Consider the following 23,144-nt stretch of genomic DNA (forward strand, 5'->3'; position numbering starts at 1 on the left):
TTACCTTAAATGTAAATGGGTTGAGTGCCCCAACCAGAAGACAAAGACTGGCTGAATGGATACAAAAGCAAGACCACTATATATGCTGTCTACAAGAGACCCACCTCAAAACAAGGGACACATACAGCCTGAAAGTGAAAGGCTGGAAAAAAAATATTTCACGCAAATGAAGACCAAAAGAAAGCAGGAGTCACAATACTCATATAAGATAAAATAGACTTTGAAAAAAAGGCTGTGAAAAGAGACAAAGAAAGACACTACATAATGATCAAAGGATCACTCCAAGAAGAAGATATAACAATTATAAATAGATATGCACCCAACATAGGAGCACCGCAATATGTAAGGCAAATGCTAACAAGAATGAAAAGGGAAATTAACAATAACGCAATAATAGCGGGAGACTTTAATACCCCACTCACACCTATGGATAGATCAGCGAAACAAAAATTAACAAGGAAACACAAACGTTAAATGACACAATGGTCCAACTAGACCTAATTGATATCTATAGGACATTTCAGCCCAAAACAATCAATTTCACCTTTTTCTCAAGTGCACACGGAACCTTCTCCAGAATAGATCACATCCTGGGCCATAAATATAGCCTTGGTAAATTCAAAAAAATTGAAATCATTCCAGTCATCTTTTCTGACCACAATGCAGTAAGATTAGATCTCAATTACAGGAAAAAAAATTATTAAAAATTCCAACATATGGAGGCTAAATAACACGCTTCTGAATAACCAACACATAATAGAAGAAATCAAAAAAGAAATCAAAATATGCATAGAAACGAATGAAAATGAATACACAACAACCCAAAACCTATGGGACACTGTAAAAGCAGTGCTAAGGGGAAGGTTCATAGCAATACAGGCTTACCTCAAGAAACAAGAAAAAAGTCAAATAAAAAACCTAACTCTACACCTAAAGCAACTAGAGAAGGAAGAAATGAAGAACCCCAGGGTTAGTAGAAGGAAAGAAATCTTAAAAATTAGGGCAGAAATAAATGAAAAAAAACAAAAGAGACCATAGCAAAAATCAACAAAGCTAAAAGCTGGTTTTTTGAAAAGGTAAATAAAATTGACAAACCGTTAGCCAGACTCATCAAGAAACAAAGGGAGAAGAATCAAATCAACATCACTCATTATCAGAGAAACAAAGGGAGAAGAATCAAATCAACATCACTCATTATCAGAGAAATGCAAATCAAAACCACAATGAGGTACCATTACACGCCAGTCAGAATGGCTGCTATCCAAAAGTGTACAAGCAATAAATGCTGGAGAGGGTGTGGAGAAAGGGGAACCCTCTTACACTGTTGGTGGGAATGCAAACTAGTACAGCCGCTATGGAGAACAGTGTGGAGATTCCTTAAAAAACTGGAAATAGAACTGCCCTACGACCCAGCAATCCCACTCCTGGGCATACACACTGAGGAAACCAGATCTGAAAGAGACACGTGTACCCCAATGTTCATCGCAGCACTGTTTATAATTGCCAGGACATGGAAGCAACCTAGATGCCCATCAGCAGACGAATGGATAAGGAAGCTATGGTACATATATACAATGGAATATTACTCATCCATTAAAAAAAATTCATTTGAATCAGTTCTAATGAGATGGATGAAACTGGAGCCCATTATACAGAGTGAAGTAAGCCAGAAAGATAAAGACCAGTACAGTATACTAACACACATATATGGAATTTATAAAGATGGTAACGTTGACCCCATATGTGAGACAGCAAAAGAGACACAGATGTATAGAACAGACTTTTGGACTCTGTGGGAGAAGGCAAGGGTGGGATGATTTGAGAGAACATCATTGAAACATGTATATTACCATATGTGAATTAGATCACCAGTCCAAGTTCAATGCATAAAACAGGGTACTCAAAACCAGTATACTGGTACAACCCTGAGGGATGGGATGGGAAGGGAGGTGGGAAGGGGATTTGGGATGGGGGAACATATGTACACCCATGGCTGAATTCATGTCAATGTATGGCAAACACCACTACAATATTGTAATCAGCCTCCAATTAAATTAATTAAAATATATATATTTAAATAATATAAAATGAAACTAAAAGTATAAAATATTCAGTATTATATACATGTGATTAATTAAACATTAATAAAAAGAAGATAGGGTGGTTTTGGCAAATTAACTTCTATGGCAAGCAATGTGGCTGTTTCTCATCTAGTTACAACACTTTAATAGGTTCAGGTTTAGCTCCATCCAGTAGATACATTACCATTTGAATAGAGACCTCTGCTGCCATATGAGGAGATTCTGCTATTCCCCAGGGCACAACAGGACTCTCAATCCATAAGGTAAATAGCTCTGCTCCAGTAGAGACTTGAGTTTCAATAATGGCTCAGTGTAACTCCAGACGTTGCCCCTCCATTGGTGAATAACTTTGGACTGATTCTGTGAGTTCAGCTCAGTTCAGTCGCTCAGTCGTGTCCAACTCTTTGTGACCCCATGAACCGCAGCACACCAGGCCTCCCTGTCCATCACCAACTCCCGGAGTTCACCCAAACCTATGTCCATCGAGTCAGTGATGCCATCCAACCATGTCATCCTCTGTCGTCCCCTTCTCCTCCTGCCCTCAATCTTTCCCAGCATCAGGGTCTTTTCAAATGAGTCAACTCTTCGCATCAGGTGGCCAAAGTATTGGAGTTTCAGCTTCAGCATCAGTCCTTCCAATGAATACCCAGGACTGATCTCCTTTAGGATGGACTGGTTGAATCCCCTTGCAGTCCAAGGGACTCTCAAGAGTCTTCTCCAACACCACAGTTCAAAAGAATCAATTCTTTGGTGCTCAGCCTTCTTCACAGTCCAACTCTCACATCCATACATGACCACTGGAAAAACCATATCCTTGACTAGACGGACCTTTGTTGGCAAAGTAATGTCTCTGCTTTTTAATATGCAGTCTCGGTTGGTCATAACTTTCCTTCCAAGGAGTAAGCATCTTTTAATTTCACTGCAATCACCATCTGCAGTGGTTTTGGAGCCCAAAAAAATAAAGTCAGCCACTGTTTCCACTGTTTCCCCATCTATTTGCCATGAAGTGATGGGACCAGATGCCATGATCTTAGTTTTCTGAATGTTGAGCTTTAAGCCAACTTTTTCACTCTCCTCTTTCACTTTCTTCAAGAGGCTCTGTAGTTCTTCTTCACTTTTTGCCATAAGGGTGGTGTCATCTGCATATCTGAGGTTATTGATATTTTTCCCAGCAATCTTGATTCCAGCTTGTGCTTCCTCCAGCCAGGCATTTCTTATGATGTACTCTGCATATAAGTGGAATAAGCAGGGTGACAATATACAGCCTTGACATACTCCTTTTCCTATTTGGAACCAGTCTGTTGTTCCATGTCCAGTTCTAACTGTTGCTTCCTGACCTGCATACAGGTTTCTCAAGAGGCAGGTCGGGTGGTCTGGTATTCCCATTTCTTTCCAAATTTTCCACAGTTTATTGTGATCCACACAGTCAAAGGCTTTGGCATAGACAATAAAGCAGAAATAGATGTTTTTCTGGAACTCTCTTGCTTTTTCGATGATCCAGAGGATGTTGGCAATTTGATCTCTGTGAGTTGCTTATGTCAAAAGCCCAGAGACATTTGGTCCAGTGGCTCACAGAGCGAATATTAGGGTGACTGAAACTTCTACCTCTAAGTCCTGCCCTCAGAGCACTAGTGGGAAAGCAGAAATGATAGCCTTCTTTAGTTTATCTAGTGTGTGTTGTTGCTGGGGTCCCCATGGATAAGTGGAAGCCCTGAGAGTGACTCCATAGATGGGGACCAGCAAATATTGGAGGGTGGCACCAGAATCCAAACATTCCTACCAAATGCTGTATCTCCTTTACTAACACGGGAGGTTGGGGCACTAGAAGATTTTCTTTTACCAAATTGGGACTAGTTTACCCTCTAGAGTTTCAATTACAGCCCAGAAATTTAACAAACTAGGAGGTGCCTTGTACCTTATGGAGGGCAACTGCCCATACCCTCAATGAGGTATTTACTCACAGTTGTGACAGTGTGTGACACAGAGTCTTGGCCAGATCCAGTGATGAGGTTGACATCAATACAATGCCAGAGCTTAGTTTCTGCAGGTGGTGCTGGTACAGAGCAGGCATCTAGGTCCAGTTGGCAAATCCGACCTACAATCCCAGAGGTATTCATGTAGCCCACAGGCAACTGGGAGAAAAGTATACTGTTGATCCTCAAAGGTGGAAGGCAAATTGTGATCAACTATCCTATGACATATTTAACAAAGAGAACGTTATCCCAGTCTAGGACTCCAAACCATTTACCAATATTATTTGAATGTCATTCATTAAGGTATGAAATCCATAATGTCAATACCCAGTAGAGGGGCTCTACTATAGGAAAAAGCCTTCTTTAACTCTCTCTAGTCCACAGACAGCCTCTACCCACTAGTAGTGGCTTTGAGGACAGGCCATAGCAGGAAACTGAAAAGTGGGGATCCATATCCTTTTACTAACTCGCCTATGACAGTCCATGACCCTTCAGTCCTTTACTTTTAGTCAGTACCTCTCACGCAGGTAGAGGAAGGTTAACTCATGCCCACTGGCCAGGGCCTACCAGTAGCATAAGTGCCTTAGGCTTGTTTCATGAGGCTATCTGCTGACTGAGGAAATCTATTCCAATAACGGGAAAGAGATAGTCTCTTTCGAGCTTTTTGATGCGTGTGAACACATTTCTACTTCTGAGCATGTTAATGTGTATGTGAGTGAATATGAGTGTATGTATGTAAGCATGACTATGATTTAATTTCCAGCACATTCAAGTAAATGTGTGAGCAGTTTTTTGAGCAAATGAATGTGTGAACATTTTTGAGCAGGTGAATCTGACCATGTGCATGTACAAAAGCACATGTGAGAGTGATCGTGGGTGCCTATTCAAATATGAGTTTGCAGGTGGAAAGTGAATGGGACTTTTCTTATGGATCAGTGAATTTGTGACCATGGGCATGAATGTTAGAATATTCATGTGTGTGTGAGTGAATGCATGTGAGAGCACATGAAAGTGGAGTATACTTCTGTGAGTTAATGTGCAAGTGTGTGCATGTAAATATACTAGAGCATCTGTGTGTGTATGTAAATGTGTGAACTTCATGGTAAGTGTGAACATATTCATCTGTAAGCATATGAGTATGATGCTCTTTGTAATTATGTTGTATCTGTGGAAATGTATGAGTATGTGACTGGGAGCATATAGGAGTTTTTTTGTGAGTGAATGTGTGAGCAAGTTTGAGGGAATGCATGTGTAAGCACATTTTCATGAGCGAGTGTGTAACTGTTCATTTGTGTAAGCTTGTTCATATGTGAGTGTATATTTGTGAAGACGATAGGAGAATGTGCTTTTGAGTTTATGTGAGTGCATCTGGTGTGAAAGGATGAGCTTTGTAATGCATCTGAGAAAATCTGTGTTCAAGTGAATGCATGAAAATGTTGTTTGTAAGCATATTAATATGCACTTATAAGGGAATCTGAGTGTACTGTTGTCAGCATGTATGAGTGTCTGTGAATGAATTTGTAAGTACATTCACGTGTTAGTAGACACGTGAGCCTTTTGTGTGAGTGAAAGAGTATGATTGTATATGTGTGTCTAAGCATATGAGCAGATGTATGGATATGTTTTTAAGTCAGGGACTATGCTCCAATATTAGAGAATTTGGGGCTGTGCACTTGTATATAAGCATATCTTGTATCTCAATGAATTTATGAATGTGTTCATGTAAAGACTATGCTGTGAATCTGACTAGTGACCACACTTGTGTATGTGAGCATGTTAATGTGTCTGTGTAATTGTGTATAATATGTAAGGGTTTCTATGTGTGTGAAGGAATTTGTAAGGATATGCATCATGGTAGCACATTCACCTGTGAGTGAATATGTAAACATGTTCATTTCTGCGAGCTTGTTAATGTTTACATCTATTTCTGAGTCAATGCATTAAGGTATGTGAATGTATCTGTGAATGTTGTTCATATGCATGTACATGACTGTGTTAATGAGTGTACTGGTGAGTTTGTGAGCAGGTACACTGTGTGTATATATGAACATGTTCATGTTTATGTGTAAATGATTTTGTGAGTATGTATATGTAATCATATTCCTGTTTTTTAATGAATGTGTAAGCATATCATGTATGTTCATAACTATGAGTGAATATATGCTTTGTATTTGTGTTTTTGTACATTTGCATTTGAGTAAATAAGAAAAATAGTTTGTCAGTCAATGCATGGGCATATATATGTATACACACATATATATGGGTACATATAATTAAATGAAAGTTTAAGTGAATACAGGTACATGTGTGTTAATGAATATGTAAACAGGCTTGTGTGTAAGGGCATGTTAATGTGTGTGTTCTTTTCTGTGAGTGAATATAATTATGTTTGTGTGTGACTAAATGTGTGTTCACTTGTGTGGAAGTGATAACATGAGCATGTCTATATGTATCTCTTAGTGTGGGAGTATACTGAGGTTGTATGTGAATGTGTGATCATATCCATGTCTGTGCACGAGTATTTTGGGGGTGTCTGTGACTGTGTTAATAGACATGCATGTATGTTTATGAGCATATAGGCTTTGTGAATATGTGAACTTGTTCATGTGTATGAAGTTGTTCATTCATGAGCGATTTGTGTGTTAGCATGTTGTTTTTAAGTCAATTTGAGAGCATGCCCATGTGTAAATGTGAGTGGACATGGGGATTGAGTGTGTGTGAGTGTACAATTGTGTCCATATGTAAGTCTGTGAGAATGTGTGTGTTTATATGGGAGTGTGAGTGATAGTGGGAGTGTGAGTGACTGTGTAAGTGTGTTAGTGCATCTGGTTAATGTTAAAGTATGTTCACATTTGAGTGAACATCTAAGTAAGTTTGTGTGTGTGAACATGAATACATGTATTAATAAATCAAAGTGTGAACACATTTATATTTTGAGCATGCTAATGTGCAAGTGTGAAAGTTTATGTTTCTGTATAATTGAATTTTGTTAATTCATATGAGTGTACAGGAATGTGCATGTATGGGAGCATGGCCACGTGTGTAAATTAAGGCATGAGCAAGTTTGTGTGTGTTAAGGTAGTAATGTATGACTATTTTTCATGTGTGCAATTGAATGTGTAAGCAAGTTCATGTATGTGAGCATGATGTACAACTGTAAGTGAAGTTGTGAGTATGTGTGGTTGTGTCTGTGTACATGAATTAATCTGGGAGCAAGTTCATGTGAGTAAGTGTATCAATGTTTATTTGAGCATGTTTATGTCCTCATATGTCCATGGGTGTCTGAGCGGGTTTATCTGTGTGACTAAATAGAGTATGTGCATTTATGTGAAATTTTTCTTTGCCTAAATGAATTTGTGAGATTTCTGAGTGTTTGGGTATGTTAAAATGTGAGGATGTTCATTAAGTGAATGTGTGAATATTGGTATACGTGTGAGTGAACATTTAATTATATGTGTGACTGTATTGATATGTATTTTACTACGTGTACATTCATGTACATGACTCTCTGATTACATTCATGTGTGGATTGATAAATGAACATGTTCATGTGTGAGTGAGTGTTATCAGCAGTTTTGTGTGTGTGAGCATATTTGCGTCAGTGAATATGTTGACATCTAAGTTTGACTACGTTTGAGTGTCCTGTGATTTGATCTGAGTGTTATCTATGTGTGAATGAATGTGTGTGCATGTTTATGCACGTAAACAGGTTAATGTGAATGTGCTCATTTGTATGAATGTGAGAATGTGTTCCTATATGTGTCTGAATGCATGAGTGTGTTTTTGGAAATAATTGTGAGCCTACAGGGGTATGTTCACATGCAAGTGTAAAAGAACGTGTGATTTTTATGTTTGTGAGAGGATATCAGTATGTTCATGTGTGTGAGTGAGTGCAAATGTATGTGAGCATGTCTCTGTGCAACTGATTGAGTTTGTGAGTGTATGTCATTGTGTCTGGCAATGTGTTAGTATGCTGTTGTGTGTTGTTGAGTTTACATGCGTGTACATTTGAGTACCATCATTTGTGTGAATGTGTAAACTTGACATGTGAGTGATCTGTGAGTGTATGAGTGTGAGCACATATGTTTCAATGAATATTCAAGTATGTCCATGTGTGAAAATGCTCATGTGTCAGTGAATGTGAGTACATGAGTCTCTCTGTGTGTGAAGGTACCAGCATGTTCATGTGTAGAAAATGTATGAGCATGTCCACATATGTGAGCATGTTGATGTGAAAATGTAAGCATATAAGTAAGTATGTTCATGAGTGAATGTGTCAGTATGTGAATGTATCTGTGTAAGTTAATGTGTAAGAATGTTTATGTATATTATAGATTAAATGTGTAACTGACTGAATGCCTGAGCATGTGTCTGAGTGTGTTTTTTCCTCCTGGGTGTTTTTTTTTTTTTCAGGACTTCATGTCCACATGGTGAATTGTAAGGCACTGTGCACAAATAAGTTTTTGTTCTCTATTGGCTCAAAGCTGTCTATAACCATCTGTACAGCTATGCCACATTATCCTCTGTGTATTACATCACACTGCTTCTATAAAAAACATGTATGATTCTCGTGACTCAACCTGCTGGCTTCACTGCAGGATAATTGCCCAGAAGCCGAGATGCAGAGAAATAAGTTACTCCAAGCCTAATGCTTCAGAAACAAAACAGCTATTGGGAATAATTGTCTGAATGACAACTGATAAGTACATAGGTCTCTGTGTTAGTTCATATCCAAGACTCCAGCATTTAAGTTTATTATGAACAAGCCCCAGCAAAGTGCTATGTAGCCACAGGGACTGCTATAAAAAAAAGTCCTTTATTACAACCTTTCAGGTCCCCACATGCCTTTAGAGAATCGAAGCTGTGCAAGGCAGTTAACAAACCCTAGCAAGGCCAGGAAGTCAGGGACCACAGCCATCTCAGGGTCATACCTCACATTCTAGATCATTCAGTACCATTCAGGCAAGATCATCCCTTTTGATGGAATTGTGAGGACCCTAAAGGGACAGCACAGAGCCCTGTCCAAAGACTCCCAGCTAAATAAGCAAATGAGAGTTAAAATTCAGTCCACATTTCCCTCATCAAGCTGTGTGCCCTGGTTCCAAGATGCAGCCCAGAAGAAGGGAAACTTGTTCTATTAATCCGCCCAGAGGGGATGCCCTATGTGCCTTCAGTGATCAGTATAAGACCTAAGCACCCAAAGTATCCATACATCTCTAAAGGAAAATTAAAACTATTATGGACTGCATGTTTGTGTACCCCTGGCAATGCATGCTGAAAGGCTAACATGTAATGGTATTTTGGAAGTAATGAGGCTTAGATGAGGTCATGAGAGTGGGCTCCCCATGATGGGATGAGTGCCCTTACAAGAAGATGAAGAGATACCAGAACGCTATCTATCTTCCATATGAGCACACAGGAAGAAGGCAGTCATCAACAAGCCAGGAAGAGAGCTCTCAACAGGAGCAAGAATGGTGAACACCTTGGTTTTAGACTTTCCAGCCTCCGGTATAGGAAAAAACATCTGTTGTTGCCACTCAGTCTATGAGATATTTGTTATAGTAGCCAAAACTTAGGCCATCCCTGGTGGCACAATTTTAAACAACCCAACTGCCAATGAAGAGTATCTTGGTTTGATCCCTGGGTTGGGAGGATCCCTTGGAAAAGGAAATGGCAACCCACTCCAGTATTCTTGCCTGGGAAATCCCATGGGCAGAGGAGCCTGGAGAGCTACAGTACATGGGGTCACAAAGAGTTAGACATGATTTAGCCACTAAACAACAAAAACATCCAGAACTAAGACAAGAAACCTCCAGATAAGGTACCAAAACTTTCAAGTGATGACTTCAGCTCTATATCGCATCACTGTCTTCCCTGATGAGCTCAGGAAGCAAGAAAAGTGGTGGAGGTAACCACTGCTCTACCTCTTTGAACTTTACTGCTTCAACTTCTCTCTTTCTCTGGTGTTCATCATGGTTTCAGTGTTCAAAGGAAAGATGGATGAAGGAATAATAAAAAATGTCTCATTTATTCCTTTACTCCACAATATGGAAGTGCCTGTGTCGTACCAGGTGCTGGATAGGGTGAAGCCCTCAGGCAGCTGCTTTTCACAACACTGTGGCTTCCAGGTCTAAGGAAGCAGCTTTGCTAACTTTACTCTGACTCCTCCTCCTCCTCCACTTCTCACTGCCCCTTCCTTGTCAACAAATGTTAAAGCTGCTATTTGAACCAGAACAGGACTAAGTTGTTAAGGCTTCTGCTTGTGAACTTGTGGATAATAGGAAGAATAAGTTAAACCCTGAGACACTACTCCACCTCAGACACAAAGAGAAAGTTGACTCAGTCTAGTCTAAAGCATTAGAGGGAGATCTAGGAGTACCCAAACTCTGAGGCCACAAGCACAAATTCCCCGAAGTCCTGCCTGAAGAAAGGAAGAGGGGGGAGGACAGGAAACTCTCATGGGTACGTGCCACTACCTGGATCCTGCTCGCCACTGATAACCTCAAAGACCAGGGGATGGGCTTGGGCTCAACTTACCTGTGGAGCAGACAATGATTTAAATGGGGTTTTAAGGGGTCTTGAAGTACCACTTATCTGGGCAGTGGTTTCCTTCCCATTCTCACTGTTCTACTTTACCCTCATCTCTCATCCTCTCTGTACTGACTTCTCTACTCATCTGTGTCGAATGTCAGCTCTCATTCCCCTGCTGCTCTTCCTTCTTTCGAATAAATGCAATTCACAATGTAACCCAGTAATGTTTGTTCCTTGATTCACTGAGTCTCACTCTCTTTCAGAATCATCTTGCAAATCTCTTCCCAGGTCCTCTTTTATCCCAGTGTGACACCCCAGCAACTTTACCCTTGCCCAGCAGTACTCACTGGCCTCTGCAGCTGCTCACTGTCCTCTTCTCCTGCTCCCCTGGGCTGAGCATCCTTCCTCTCCAGAGCATGCTGCAGTTGTAGGCCAGGCAGAGAAGGTACATCCTAGGACACACACTTCTACCAGAGTGTTGAGTTTGTTCTCTGCTTCCCCCAATGCTGCCACACACACTCCATCCAGAGTGCAACTGCCCCACCTACTGGCCTCCCCACTACACACACACACACACACACACACACACACACACACACACACACACACAAAGGACAGCCCCAGACTTAGCACTTGCTGTGCCCTCTTCTGTCTAAACGAGTCTGAAGTTATCTCACATTTTTCTCTTCATAGAACAGCTGACCATATCAGTCCAGGTACCTCCTTTTTCTCATATGTACCAGGTCTACATGACAAAAAATGTAATCTGTCCCATCCTATTCCCCCAGAATGTGGAATCAGATGTAAAAAGATCAACGTCTGAAAGACAGTGGTGAGGGGCCTTAGAAATAGTGCAGATTATCTACCTCTGATTTAACTCAGATAACCATTATATCTACTACTGTGGGCAAGAATCCCTTAGAAGAAATGGAGTAGCCATCATAGTCAACAAAAGAGTCCAAAATGTAGTACTTGGATGCAATCTAAAAAATGACAGAATGATCTCTGTTCATTTCCAAGACAAATCGTTCAATATCACGGTAATCCAAGTCTATGCCCTAACCAGTAATGCTGAAGAAGCTGAAGTTGAACGGTTCTATGAAGACCTACATGATCTTCTAGAACTAATACCCCAAAAATATGTACTTTTCATTATAGGGGACTGGAATGCAAAAGTAGGAAGTCAAGAAACACCTGGAGTAACAGGCAGATCTGGCTTTGGAGTACAGAATGAAGTAGGCCAAAGGCTAATAGAGTTTTGCCAAGAAAACGCACTGGTCACAGCAAACACCCTCTTCCAACAACACAAGAGAAGACTCTACACATGGGCATCACCAGATGGTCAATACCAAAATCAGATTGATTATATTCTTTGCAGCCAAAGATGGAGAAGCTCTATACAGTCAGCAAAAACAAGACCAGGAGCTGACTGTGGCTCAGATCACGAACTCCTTATTGCCAAATTCAGACTTAAATTGAAGAAAGTAGGGGAAACCACTAGACAATTCAGGTGTGACCTAAATCAAATCCCTTACAATTATACAGTGGAAGTGAGAAATAGATTTAAGGGACTAGATCTGATAGACAGAGTGCCTGATGAACTATGGGTGAAGGTTCATGACATTGTACAGGAGACAGGGAGCAAGACCATCCCCAAGAAAAAGAAATGCAAAAAAGCAAAGTGGGTGTCTGAGGAGGGCTTACAAATAGCTGTGAAAACAAGAGAAGCAAAGGAGAAAAGGAAAGATATACCCATTTGAAAGCAGAGTTCCAAAGAACAGCAAGGAGAGATAAGAAAGCCTTCCTCAGTGATCAATGCAAAGAAATAGAGGAAAACAATAGAACGGGAAAGACTAGAGATCTCTTCAAGAAAATTAGAGATACCAAGGGAACATTTCATGCAGAGATGAGCTCAATAAAGGACAGAAATGGTATGGACCTAACAGAAGCAAAAGATATTAAGAAGAGGAGGCGAGAATACATTGAAGAACTGTACAAGAAAGATCTTCACAACCCAGATAATCAAAATGGTGTGATCACTCACCAAGAACCAGACATTCTGGAATGTGAAGACAAGTGGGCCTTAGGAAGCATCACTACGAACAAAGCTAGTGGAGGTGATAGAATTCCAGTTGAGTTATTTCAAATCCTAAAAGACGATGCTGTGAAAGTGCTGCACTCAATATGCCAGCAAATTTGGAAAACTCAGCAGTGGCCACAGGACTAGAAAAGGTCAGTCTTCATTCCAATCCCAAAGAAAGGCAATGCCAAAGAATGCTCAAACTATCGTACAATTGCACTCATTTCATGCTAGTAAAGTAATGCTCAAAATTCTCCAAATTAGGCTTCAATAATACATGAACCGTGAACTTCCAGATGCTCAAGCTGGTTTTAGAAAAGGCAGAGGAACCAGAGATCAAATTGCCAACATCCAATGGATCATTGAAAAAGCAAGAGAGTTCCAAAAAAACATCTATTTCTGCTTTATTGACTATGCCAAAGCCTTTGACTGTGTGGATCACAATAAACTGTGGAAAATGCTGAAAGAAATGGGAATACCAGATTACCCGACCTGCCTCTTGAGAAACCTATATGCAGGTCAGGAAGCAACAGTTAGAACTGGACATGGAACAACAGACTGGTTCCAAATAGGAAAAGGAGTATGTCAAGGCTGTATATTGTCACCCTGCTTATTCCACTTATATGCAGAGTACATCATAAGAAATGCCTGGCTGGAGGAAGCACAAGCTGGAATCAAGATTGCTGGGAAAAATATCAATAACCTCAGATATGCAGATGACACCACCCTTATGGCAGAAAGTGAAGATAGAACTGCCATATGACCCAGCAATCCCACTTCTGGGCATACACACTGAGGAAACCAGATCTGAAAGAACTAAAGAGTCTCTTGATGAAAGTGAAAGAGGAGAGTGAAAAAGTTGGCTTAAAGTTCAACATTGAGAAAACAAAGATCATAGCATCCAGTCACATCACTTCATGGCAAATAGATGGGGAAACAGTGGAAACAGTGGCTGACTTTATTTTTGGGGGCTCCAAAAATCACTGCAGATGGTGACTGCAGCCATGAAATTAAAAGATGGTTACTCCTTGGAAGGAAAGTTATGACCAACCTAGACAGCATATTAAAAAGCAGAGACATTACTTTGCCAACAAAGGTCCATCTAGTCAAGACTATGGTTTTTCCAGTGGTCATGTATGGATGTGAGAATTGGACTATAAAGAAAGCTGAGCACCAAAGAATTGACGCTTTTGAACTGTGGTGTTGGAGAAGACTCTTGAGAGTCCCTTGGACTGCAAGAAGATCCAACCAGTCAATCCTAAAGGAAATCAGTCTTGAATATTCATTGGAAGGACTGATGTTGAAGCTGAAACTTCAATACTTTGTCCACCTATGTGAAGAGCTGACACATTTGAAAAGACCCTGATGTTGGGAAAGATTGAAGGCAGGAGGAGAAGGGGACGACAGGGGATGAGATGGTTGGATGGCATCACTGACTCAGTGGACATGAGTTTGAGCAAGCTGCGGGAGTTGGTGATGGACAGGGAAGCCTGGTGTGCTGCAGTCCATGGGGTCGTAAAGAGTCTGACACAACTGAGCAACTGAACTGAACTGATCCACATCTGACAATCCCCAGACTTTGACCCTGGCCCCTGCTCCCTCCCTCTGGCTCTGGATGTCTGCTGAGATGCTTAAAACACTGGGAGAATGTGCTTGGGGTTTTTAATTGTTGCTGTTAGTTTTGCTGAGATACAGGAGAACATGAGGTAGCAATTCATGAGGGACTGCGTGGTGTCCTGTGACACCCACCAGTATCACCAGTTTCACTCATGAGGCAGCAACTCCCTTAACACCCACTGGTGTTTGGCCCAGTTGACTCAAACATTACCATCCAAGGGTCCAAGGAGGGTAGTTGTGCTTCAACACCTGAAGTATTCCACATTCAGCCCTCTCACCCTCAATCTCCTCCCTAAGGACCCAACCTAGAAGCACTGTCCTTGTAAGGTAAGGCTACAGGAGGAGCTTGCTCTGCCTTCTCCATCCTAGCTTCCCAGGTCCTAGGTACAAATTCACCTTGGAAAATGTGCCCCACACCTTATCCCCTCACATTCTGGAGGGAACAATGGAACAAAAGGAAAGCAACAGTCAACTGACTCACCTCCAAAGCTCAGGGACCAGGGTAGTGGCCTTGGTTTTCAAGGTAGCTCCCAGGGCAAACACGGTGTCTTCCTCAGTCTACCCATAGGTGCCAAATCCTCAGAGCTATATGCTCTTTAGGGTAGATTCTGGAAATTCAGAAGACCTATATTCACTACCACAGATGTAAGCTACTTGCATCATTAACCCTTTAGTGTTCATATCTAGTTCAACCTCCTATAGAACCTCTATTCAATGTACCTTTTCTTTCATCTGTCATTGGTTTAGGGTTTCTGAGTGACCCTTGGCCAAAGAATACTACTCCTGTTCTGTGGACTCAGGGTAGATTTCCTATCACTTTAAGCTCTGGGGCACAGACTAGTTGCCCTTTCCAAGGGAAGGCTCAGAGGGAATATAGAAAGAAACTGCTTCCTTGGCTTCCTGGTGGTTTGTCTTTCTATTTCGTTGCCATTTCTCATCCTGCTCTAGCAATCTGAATGCTAGACTAAAGAATTTGGATTTTATTTGACAGTTAATGTCATCAAAAGTTCTTGACATAATCAGGCTTGATTTATAAAGATCATATCATGCTGATTGCAGTGTGCTGAATGGACTAGGCAGACCAACACTAATATCAGGGAGTAGAGAAGTTGGGACACTGTTGCACTAATTCAGGAGGAAAATGCCCATAGAGTGATCTGGCAGTGGCTCATGATCAACTGAGAGATAAGCAGAGTTGTGATGTACCTGGAAGTAAAACCAATAAAACACAGTATTAGTTAAAGGCTTGTTGGGCAGAGTACCAAGCAGCTGGGGCCTGGGTAGGTGAGGTAGACAAGACAGGGATTATGTGCTCAGTTTTTAACAGACGCAATAGGGTGAGTACTCAGGGTGCAGAGAATGTGTCTTCAAGTGCCCTCCCCATAGAGCTTAACAGATGAAGCAAAAAAATTCTATCTTGAGCAGCACTGTGCTCTCTGGCCTGCACTTCCATTTCTGTGGGTAGTGCTCCTCCAGTCACACCAGGTTCAGGTTCTTCTCAAGGGAGTGAAGAGAGAGCAGAAGGGCTCCCGCATGTGAAGCCAGAGAAGTGTGAGAAATTCTAGGGTCCAAGCAAAAATCCTGGAGGTTTGGAGCCTGCAAGTACCCCAAAGCACAACTTTGCAAATAAGGAAAGTTGGATCTCAAGAAGCAAAGGTGTAGAGCCTGGGGGAGTGCCACTGGTAAGTTTACATGGTAGGGATGGCTTGCTGTGGTTCTCCTCTATTCAACTTAACAAAAAAGTCTCAAGTGTAATGATTTCCCTGGTGGTCCACTCACTAAGACTCTCTGCTCCCAGTGCAGGGGGCTGAGGTTCAATCCCTGGTCAGGTAAATAGATTCCAAATGCCACAACTAAGAGTTCTCATGCCTCAACTAAGTGCACCACATGCTGCAAATAAAGATCCAGCTTGCCACACATAAATATCCCACACACTGCAACTAAAAAGATCTCACATACTGCAAATACAAAGATCCTGCATGCTGCAAATACAAAGTTCTCTCATGCCCCCAAATAAAAGATCCTGCATGTCACAACTAAAAGATCATGCATGCTGCAGCAAAGATTCCACATACCACAACGAAGATCCCGCATACCCACAATAAAAGGTCCCATATGCCACAATCTAAAGATCCTGCTTGCCACAACCAAGATGATAATATATGCCCCAATTAAAATCCCACATGGTGCAAAGATTCCAATGCTACAACTAAAGTTCCCACTTGCCCCAACAAAAATCACACATACCCAGACTAGAAGATCCACATGCCACAACAAAGATCTCACATACCACAACTAAAAGATCCTGCATGTCCCAACTAAAGATCCCACATGCTGCAAATAAAAGTTGCCATGAGTTGAAACTAAAGATCCCGAGTGCCACACCAAAGAGACTATGTGCCGCAACTAAAGATCCCATGTGCCACAAGAAAAAGAGCCAGTGTACCGAAAATAAAGATCCTGAGCACTGCAACCAAGTTCCACATGCCTCAACAAAGATCTCACATGCCATAATGAAAGATACCACATGACGCAACTAAGAATACTTCAAGTGCCACAACTAAAAGATCCCGCATGCCACAACTAAAGATTCCATATGCCTCAACAACGATCCTGCATATTGCAACTAAAGATACCACCTCCTGCAAGAAAGTTCCCATTTGCTGCAACTAAAAGATCTCCAATACCACAACAAAGATCCCACATGCCCCAACAAAAGATCCCACTGCCACAACTAAAGATCCCAAATGGTGCAACAAGGATCCCACATGACGAAATTAAAAGATTCAGCACTCACAAGGAAAGATGCCATGCACCACAACTAAATATTCCACAGGCCGTAACAAAGATCCTGTGTGTGGCAACTAAAGATCCCATGTGCTGCAACAAAAATCCGACCTGCCGCAACAAATATACCACATGCCACAACAAAAATACCACATTCCACAACTAAAAGATCCCACATCGCAAATAAAAGATCCTACATTCTGCAACTAAGAATCCCACGTGGCACAAATAGTGATCCTGTGTGTCACAACAAAGATCCCACATGCTGCAACAAAGATCTCACTTGCTGCTACAAAGATCCCACATACTACAACTCAAACATACTCTGTGTTGTAACGAAACATCCTGCATGTAGCAACTAAAAAATCCTGCATGTGGCAATGAAGATCCCACATGCCACAACTAAGATCCAGTATAGCCAAATAACTTTTTTAAATAAATATTTTTAAAAATTAAAAATAAAAGATTCATTTAGCAACCCTCAACTGTCTACAAATGATCTTTACTGCAAAACAGACTTACAGACATAGAGAAAAGACTTGTGGTTGCCAAAGCAGGGGTGGGGGGAGGCTGTAGAAAAGGAATGGATTGGGAGTTTGGGACTAGCAGATGCAAACTACGATACACAGAATGGATAAACAACAAGGTCCTACTGTATAGCACAGGGAACTATATTCAATATCCCATGATAAACCATAATGGAAAGAATATAAAAAGAGAATGTCTAAATATGTAAAACTGAGTCACTATGCTGTGCACCTGAAACTAACACAATATTGTAAATCAACTATACTTCAAAAAAAAATCCTCAAATGTCTAGACATGGCTTACCTCCCATATGTAGACTCAGACAGACATGATATCCTGTCAGCATCCTATCCAAAACCCTCTGAGCCATTTTCCTTGCATAGTTTTTGCTGAAATAGAGAAGTCACTGGTCATCAGTAAATGTCACATAATTTCCCAGAGAACAAACAACAGAGAACACCCTAGCTGTCAGCTTTCCAGGTCAGTGACTTCTCTGGAACACATGTAAATGTGTATAGTCATAAGTGTACACATTCTTTCCCCCACTCCCTTCTCTCCCTACACTGAGTGAGCCAGAAGAATGTGGCAAAGAAGTCTCCTCAACCTCTTCCCCAGCTTTTATCCAGAATATGGGTACAAACAGTGGGTCCATGCCATCAGGCAAGATGAGGGACTGGGGTAGAGGGAGCAGGCATTCTGGCACCTGGAGAAGAGAGGAAGCGGGCAGGTGGTAGCCCACAGGGAAAAAAAAAAAACATTATTTCAACTCCCTAAAGAGCCCCATCTTGGAATCAGCATGGACACAGCTCTCCATGTTGGTGGGGATCCATCCAGGGGCAGCTGATTTCCCCAGGAAAAGTAATTTTCCACTCTCAGTGCCCTCCTGAGCTGAGCTAACCAGTCTACATTCTCTAGCATAAAGTCACATTTTGTTGTTACTGCATGTCAACCAGCTCTTATATATCACTGGCCGATGGCTTGACAAAGAGAGAGAACCTTCTGGCCCTTACTCAACAAAATCATCTCAGATTCTTAGGCCTCAAGGTTGTCTTCTCAACATTCATTAGGGTAGCTGGAGTTTCTCTCGTTAATCACGTTCTTCCAGCCTGGAGGTGTCTTGGATGAGTAAACGCAAGGACCCACCACAAGCCCTGAAGAGAGCTGGCCTTTCCAAAGATTACTGATGTGCTCACCCAAGACACCTGAGAACTTCAGCATGGATGTTTTCCTCCCAAAAGGCATGGGCATAGGAACAGTCCTTGAGCATCACTGTGATCCTATGGTACCTGCAGACGATGACCAAGGAATATCAGTCCCTGCAATGTGTATGTGTGTGTTTACTCTATATTCTATAAATTCACTACAAGTAATGAACTGCTGCTGCTGCTAAGTCACATCAGTAGTGTCCAACTCTGTGTGACCCCATAGATGGCAGCCCACCAGGCTCCTGTCCCTGGGATTCTCCAGGCAAGAACACTGGAGTGGTTGCCATTTCCTTCTCCAGTGCATGAAAGTGAAAAGTGAAAGTGAAGTCGCTCAGTCGTGTCCGACTCTTTGCGACCCCATGGACTGCAGTCTACCAGGCTCCTCCATCCATGGGATTTCCCAGGCAAGAGCACTGGAGTGGGTTGCCATTGCCTTCTCCAAAGTAATGAACTAGTGACTATTAAACATCTGCTCCCTGGGGATATACAGGGTAAGGTTCCTATGAGCCTCTGGTCACAACATTTTCATCAATCAATATGTGAACTTTTTATGGCGCTTTCTGTCAAAAGTTATAATTTAATCCAATTAGAAAACCAGAATTTACTAAAAGAATTTATATTAACAAAATGATGAAAAGCTTCATCCAACAAAAGAATCTAGAATCTGTCCAAGTCTAAGTCAGTGGATACTCCCATTAGTGTCTTCAGAATTTTCTTCACTGTTGACGATTCAGTAACCTCTGCTCATGCTCCCTGGCATCTGTGGACCACCCATGATGGCTGTAAGGTGCCCATAGGCTACTGATGTAAGAAACTTTCCTTCTTGGCTTTGTACTACAAACCATTAGAGTGTCAATGGTGTGCCACAAACTGGGCCATCCCCAAAATAGAGATTCTCAGGCACCCTGAGCCTGTGACCTTCTTACCCAGTTGCCCAGTATGTCTTGGATCATGGAACCAGCACCCCAAAACCTTAACATGGTTACTGAGACCTCCCTGATACAAGATAGTTTTCTGGAATATCTTTCTTGCAAGAAGGCACAGTCTCACCTGTCCTCAGTGCCTTGCCAAATGCAATACTGGTAGAAGTCACTCCTCTCTCAGACCTTTTGCCCACCTGCAGAACTGCTTGGAATCATTTGAGTGGACAATATTGGGTGTTTGTACAATACATATGGCATTGTAACCATCATCCCCCAGAGGGGATAGAAAGCAATAATATAGATGATGGTGACATACCCATGATAAAGGACAGGACCAATGGGTCAGCACAATTGACCAAACTTCATTTTAGTATTTAATGCCCTGGCTAACAAATAGGCCCATCGGTGCAATTTTATAAACTCTTGGGCCACTGCCTAAAAGTTGTTCCCACTGAGGTAAAGAAATCTGAAAAAAAAATAGAAATCTGGGAATCACTTCCCTCACAAACATGCAAAATATAAATCGAGATGTTATGGACTGAATCCTATTCTCTCGAAATGTTTATGTTGAAGCCTCAACCCCCAGTATGACTGTGTTTGATGATATGGCCTTTATATAAGTAACTAAGGTTAAATGAGGTTATAAACATGGAGCTATAAGTCAACAGGAGGGTATCCTTATAAGGAAAGAAACAAACACCATGTAGGTCTATCTCTCTCTCCACACACTGAACAAAGAAAAGGCCATGTGAAGACACAGCGAGAAGACAGCCATCTGCCAAGGACAAAGGTCTTACCAGGGTATAAATTCTTTTAACAAATTCTAGATTTGCAACTGAATTAAATTGTGGATTTTTGTGTCAATTTAAATTCTTTCCTCCCTCTGTATTCAAGGTTTCTGATTTCTTTCTATCATATCATTTTTGCTTCTTTGTCACTGGATATACTTTGTATGTGTGATGGGAGAGGTGGCCTTGCTATTCTGCTCACATTTATATATTTCTTCCTTCAGAGAGCCTCAAATCAGTTTCATTACTGCTAGGGGCCTCCCCTATGAAAATGGTTGCTTAATAAGTTTTAAGCACTATGACTTAAGTTGGGATTGAATTCATCTCATCACTGTGTCACAAGAGTGCCGTGATCCTTCTTCCCTATACCTAGGATGATCAGGATTTTTACTGCAACAGAAACACAGGTAACAGAGTGGCACAACAGAAGACTGCTGGGCCCCCAAGCCAGAGAGGCAGAGAGGAGTGGACTAAAACCATCTTCTGCTATGGAGCTGTCACTTTGGATTGCATGGTAATCTTTTTTTTTTTTTTTTTGGTCTCCTCTCTGTACAGATTCCCTCAGAATATTTTAGATTTTGAGCACTGCAAATTTACAGCTTTGGATTTTATCTCCATTTAAGCATGAGTGGTCCAGACTTTCTGGGTGGTTATGGGGAGAGGTTCAGAGACCCAGTGACTCACCTCTTGGGTAGCCCAGAAAACGAAGACATTGCAAGACAATGTAGGATACATGGGGGCTGCATTCTGGAACAGAGTAAATCAGAAAGGTCTGTGAGAAGAGGGTTTTGCAGTATTAAGTGGCTGAGGTAGCCCCTAATTCCTGAGCAAGATGTGATTGGTTTCTCTGAATAATTCTGCTGGCTGACAAGGAAACATTATTCAGGGGGAATATGCAGGAATGCATCTGGTGCATTCAATAAGGAGAGTCTGAAGAGGACACTATCTGGTGGAGCAGAGGGAGAAAAGAAACTTGGGATTGGGCCATTCAAGGCCCTCTCAATTTTACCAAATGTTAACTCATCACAACTACTAATTTTAGCCCTCACCCCACAACCAGCCCCTCCCTGTACAAGCACCCATCTGCACATGCACGTGCACACACACACACAGAGAACAGTGCACACGACTGAGGAGAACTCAGTCTCTGGACATGAACTGGTGGACCCTGGGGCAGCAGTTCCCCAGTCCTCATGATTTGGGCGCTGTTAGCTACATTAACACAGGTGCTGAAACAAGGAGGTCCATGTCAACCCAAAGTACCCATCCCTACCACCGATTCCTCTAAGGACTGGCCAGTAGGCAGGCCACAGAGGCAGGGGTTTAAAAGCCCAGGACCACGTCTCCCCCAGCTGTCTCCTTCTAAAAGGTTGTCCACTCACCCGCTGGCATCCCAGCTCCTGGCAGCCTGAAGCTTACCAATTAAAGAATTCCGGAACTACATCAGGAACATCAGAGGAGAGGTTAGCTGTCAAAGTGGAATCTCCAGGTGGGATTGTGGTCGTCATCCTTCAAGAGCTGGATTCTGGTGGGCAGTAGGGGCACAGGGACTTGTCCCTCGTTGGACACCATAGCTCCAAGGTGGAGAACACCGGACACCACTGGAGACCTGGTGGAAGACAGAGGAGGGAATGAGCGGACTAACCACGAAGTGGAACACGAAGCTTGTTCTTCCGCAAACAGCTGCCTCTCGGGTGAGACCATCTTGGCAAGGGGGGCGGGGAAGATATAAATCGATCATGAGCCCTGAGCCTGGGAGCGGTGAGAAGAGAAGTAGCCGTGTGGCTCAACTCCGTGATGCTGGGTCTGACGCACTTCCGGCTGCCAGCAACAGAGCCGGAAGCCTGATGCGCAACTGGCTCTGCCCACCTGGATGGCATCACGAGGTTAACAAATTCCACAGATGCCAGGAGCCAATCAAAAATATGTGTGGTCCTGTTTCCCATCATGGCGTGGACCTATGCAGCCCTCAGGGTATTCTGGCTTCTTCAGTCATTGCTGGCTCAACTCCAGCTCCAGCTCCCTGGCAGCTGAAGAACTGGGCTGGGTGTTGGCGGCGTGGGCCAACCCGCCCTGCACCTACCCTCTGTAAGAACGCAAAATCTGCTTTTTGCTTGAAAGCTCCTATGCCCAAGAGTTTGATTCATGTGGTGAAAGGAGTAATTTGAGTACGCATGTTGAATTCTGAAAGATCCAGACACCTTTGAGGGATCAGGAGATGGTTGACTTGGGGTAGTTCCCAGACCCTTGGGTTTCCAGTGACCCTGAGTGCTTCTCTTCTGGAAGGGGTGAAAGAGAGTCAGCTAATGCATTTTTTGATAGGGCTCTGGCGCCTCATCAGGACAGAAGCTGGGCTCCTGGAGTGCCCCCCTCCCATAGCAAAGGGATGCAAAGGTGAAGTGAGGTTTCTTGGCTGACATCATAGAAAAAGGCAAAGGTCAGTATCAGATCTTCAAGGCAGTTAGCCCCTGGAGAGCAGGCCACTCTAATGCTCCAGCATTCTGGTCCCAACATGTAGAGAAAAAAGCCTCACATTTTTATTGTTTAGTCACTAAGTCGTGTCAGACTCTTGCAATCACATGGACAGAGTCCATGAGGCTCCTCTGTCCATGGGATTTTCCAGGCAAGACT

At 42.3% G+C, this 23,144-nt stretch overlaps 1 protein-coding gene across 1 annotated transcript in view; it reads right to left on the bottom strand.

Moving 5' to 3' along the window:
• The window catches only part of LOC133052203 (nuclear RNA export factor 3-like), a 58,683-nt gene extending 36,224 nt beyond the window's left edge, over window positions 1-22,459 (bottom strand). The window contains exons 1-2 of the mRNA XM_061136970.1: window positions 22,159-22,459; window positions 21,198-21,260 (exon numbers count right to left, since the gene is read on the bottom strand). Coding sequence (XP_060992953.1) covers window positions 21,198-21,260; window positions 22,159-22,459 — 364 coding nt within the window. The remainder of the gene's footprint in view (window positions 1-21,197; window positions 21,261-22,158) is intronic.
• Window positions 22,460-23,144: the final 685 nt, after the last annotated feature.

This window comes from Dama dama, chromosome X (genome assembly GCF_033118175.1).
Source record: "Dama dama isolate Ldn47 chromosome X, ASM3311817v1, whole genome shotgun sequence".
Lineage (NCBI taxonomy): Eukaryota > Metazoa > Chordata > Mammalia > Artiodactyla > Cervidae > Dama > Dama dama.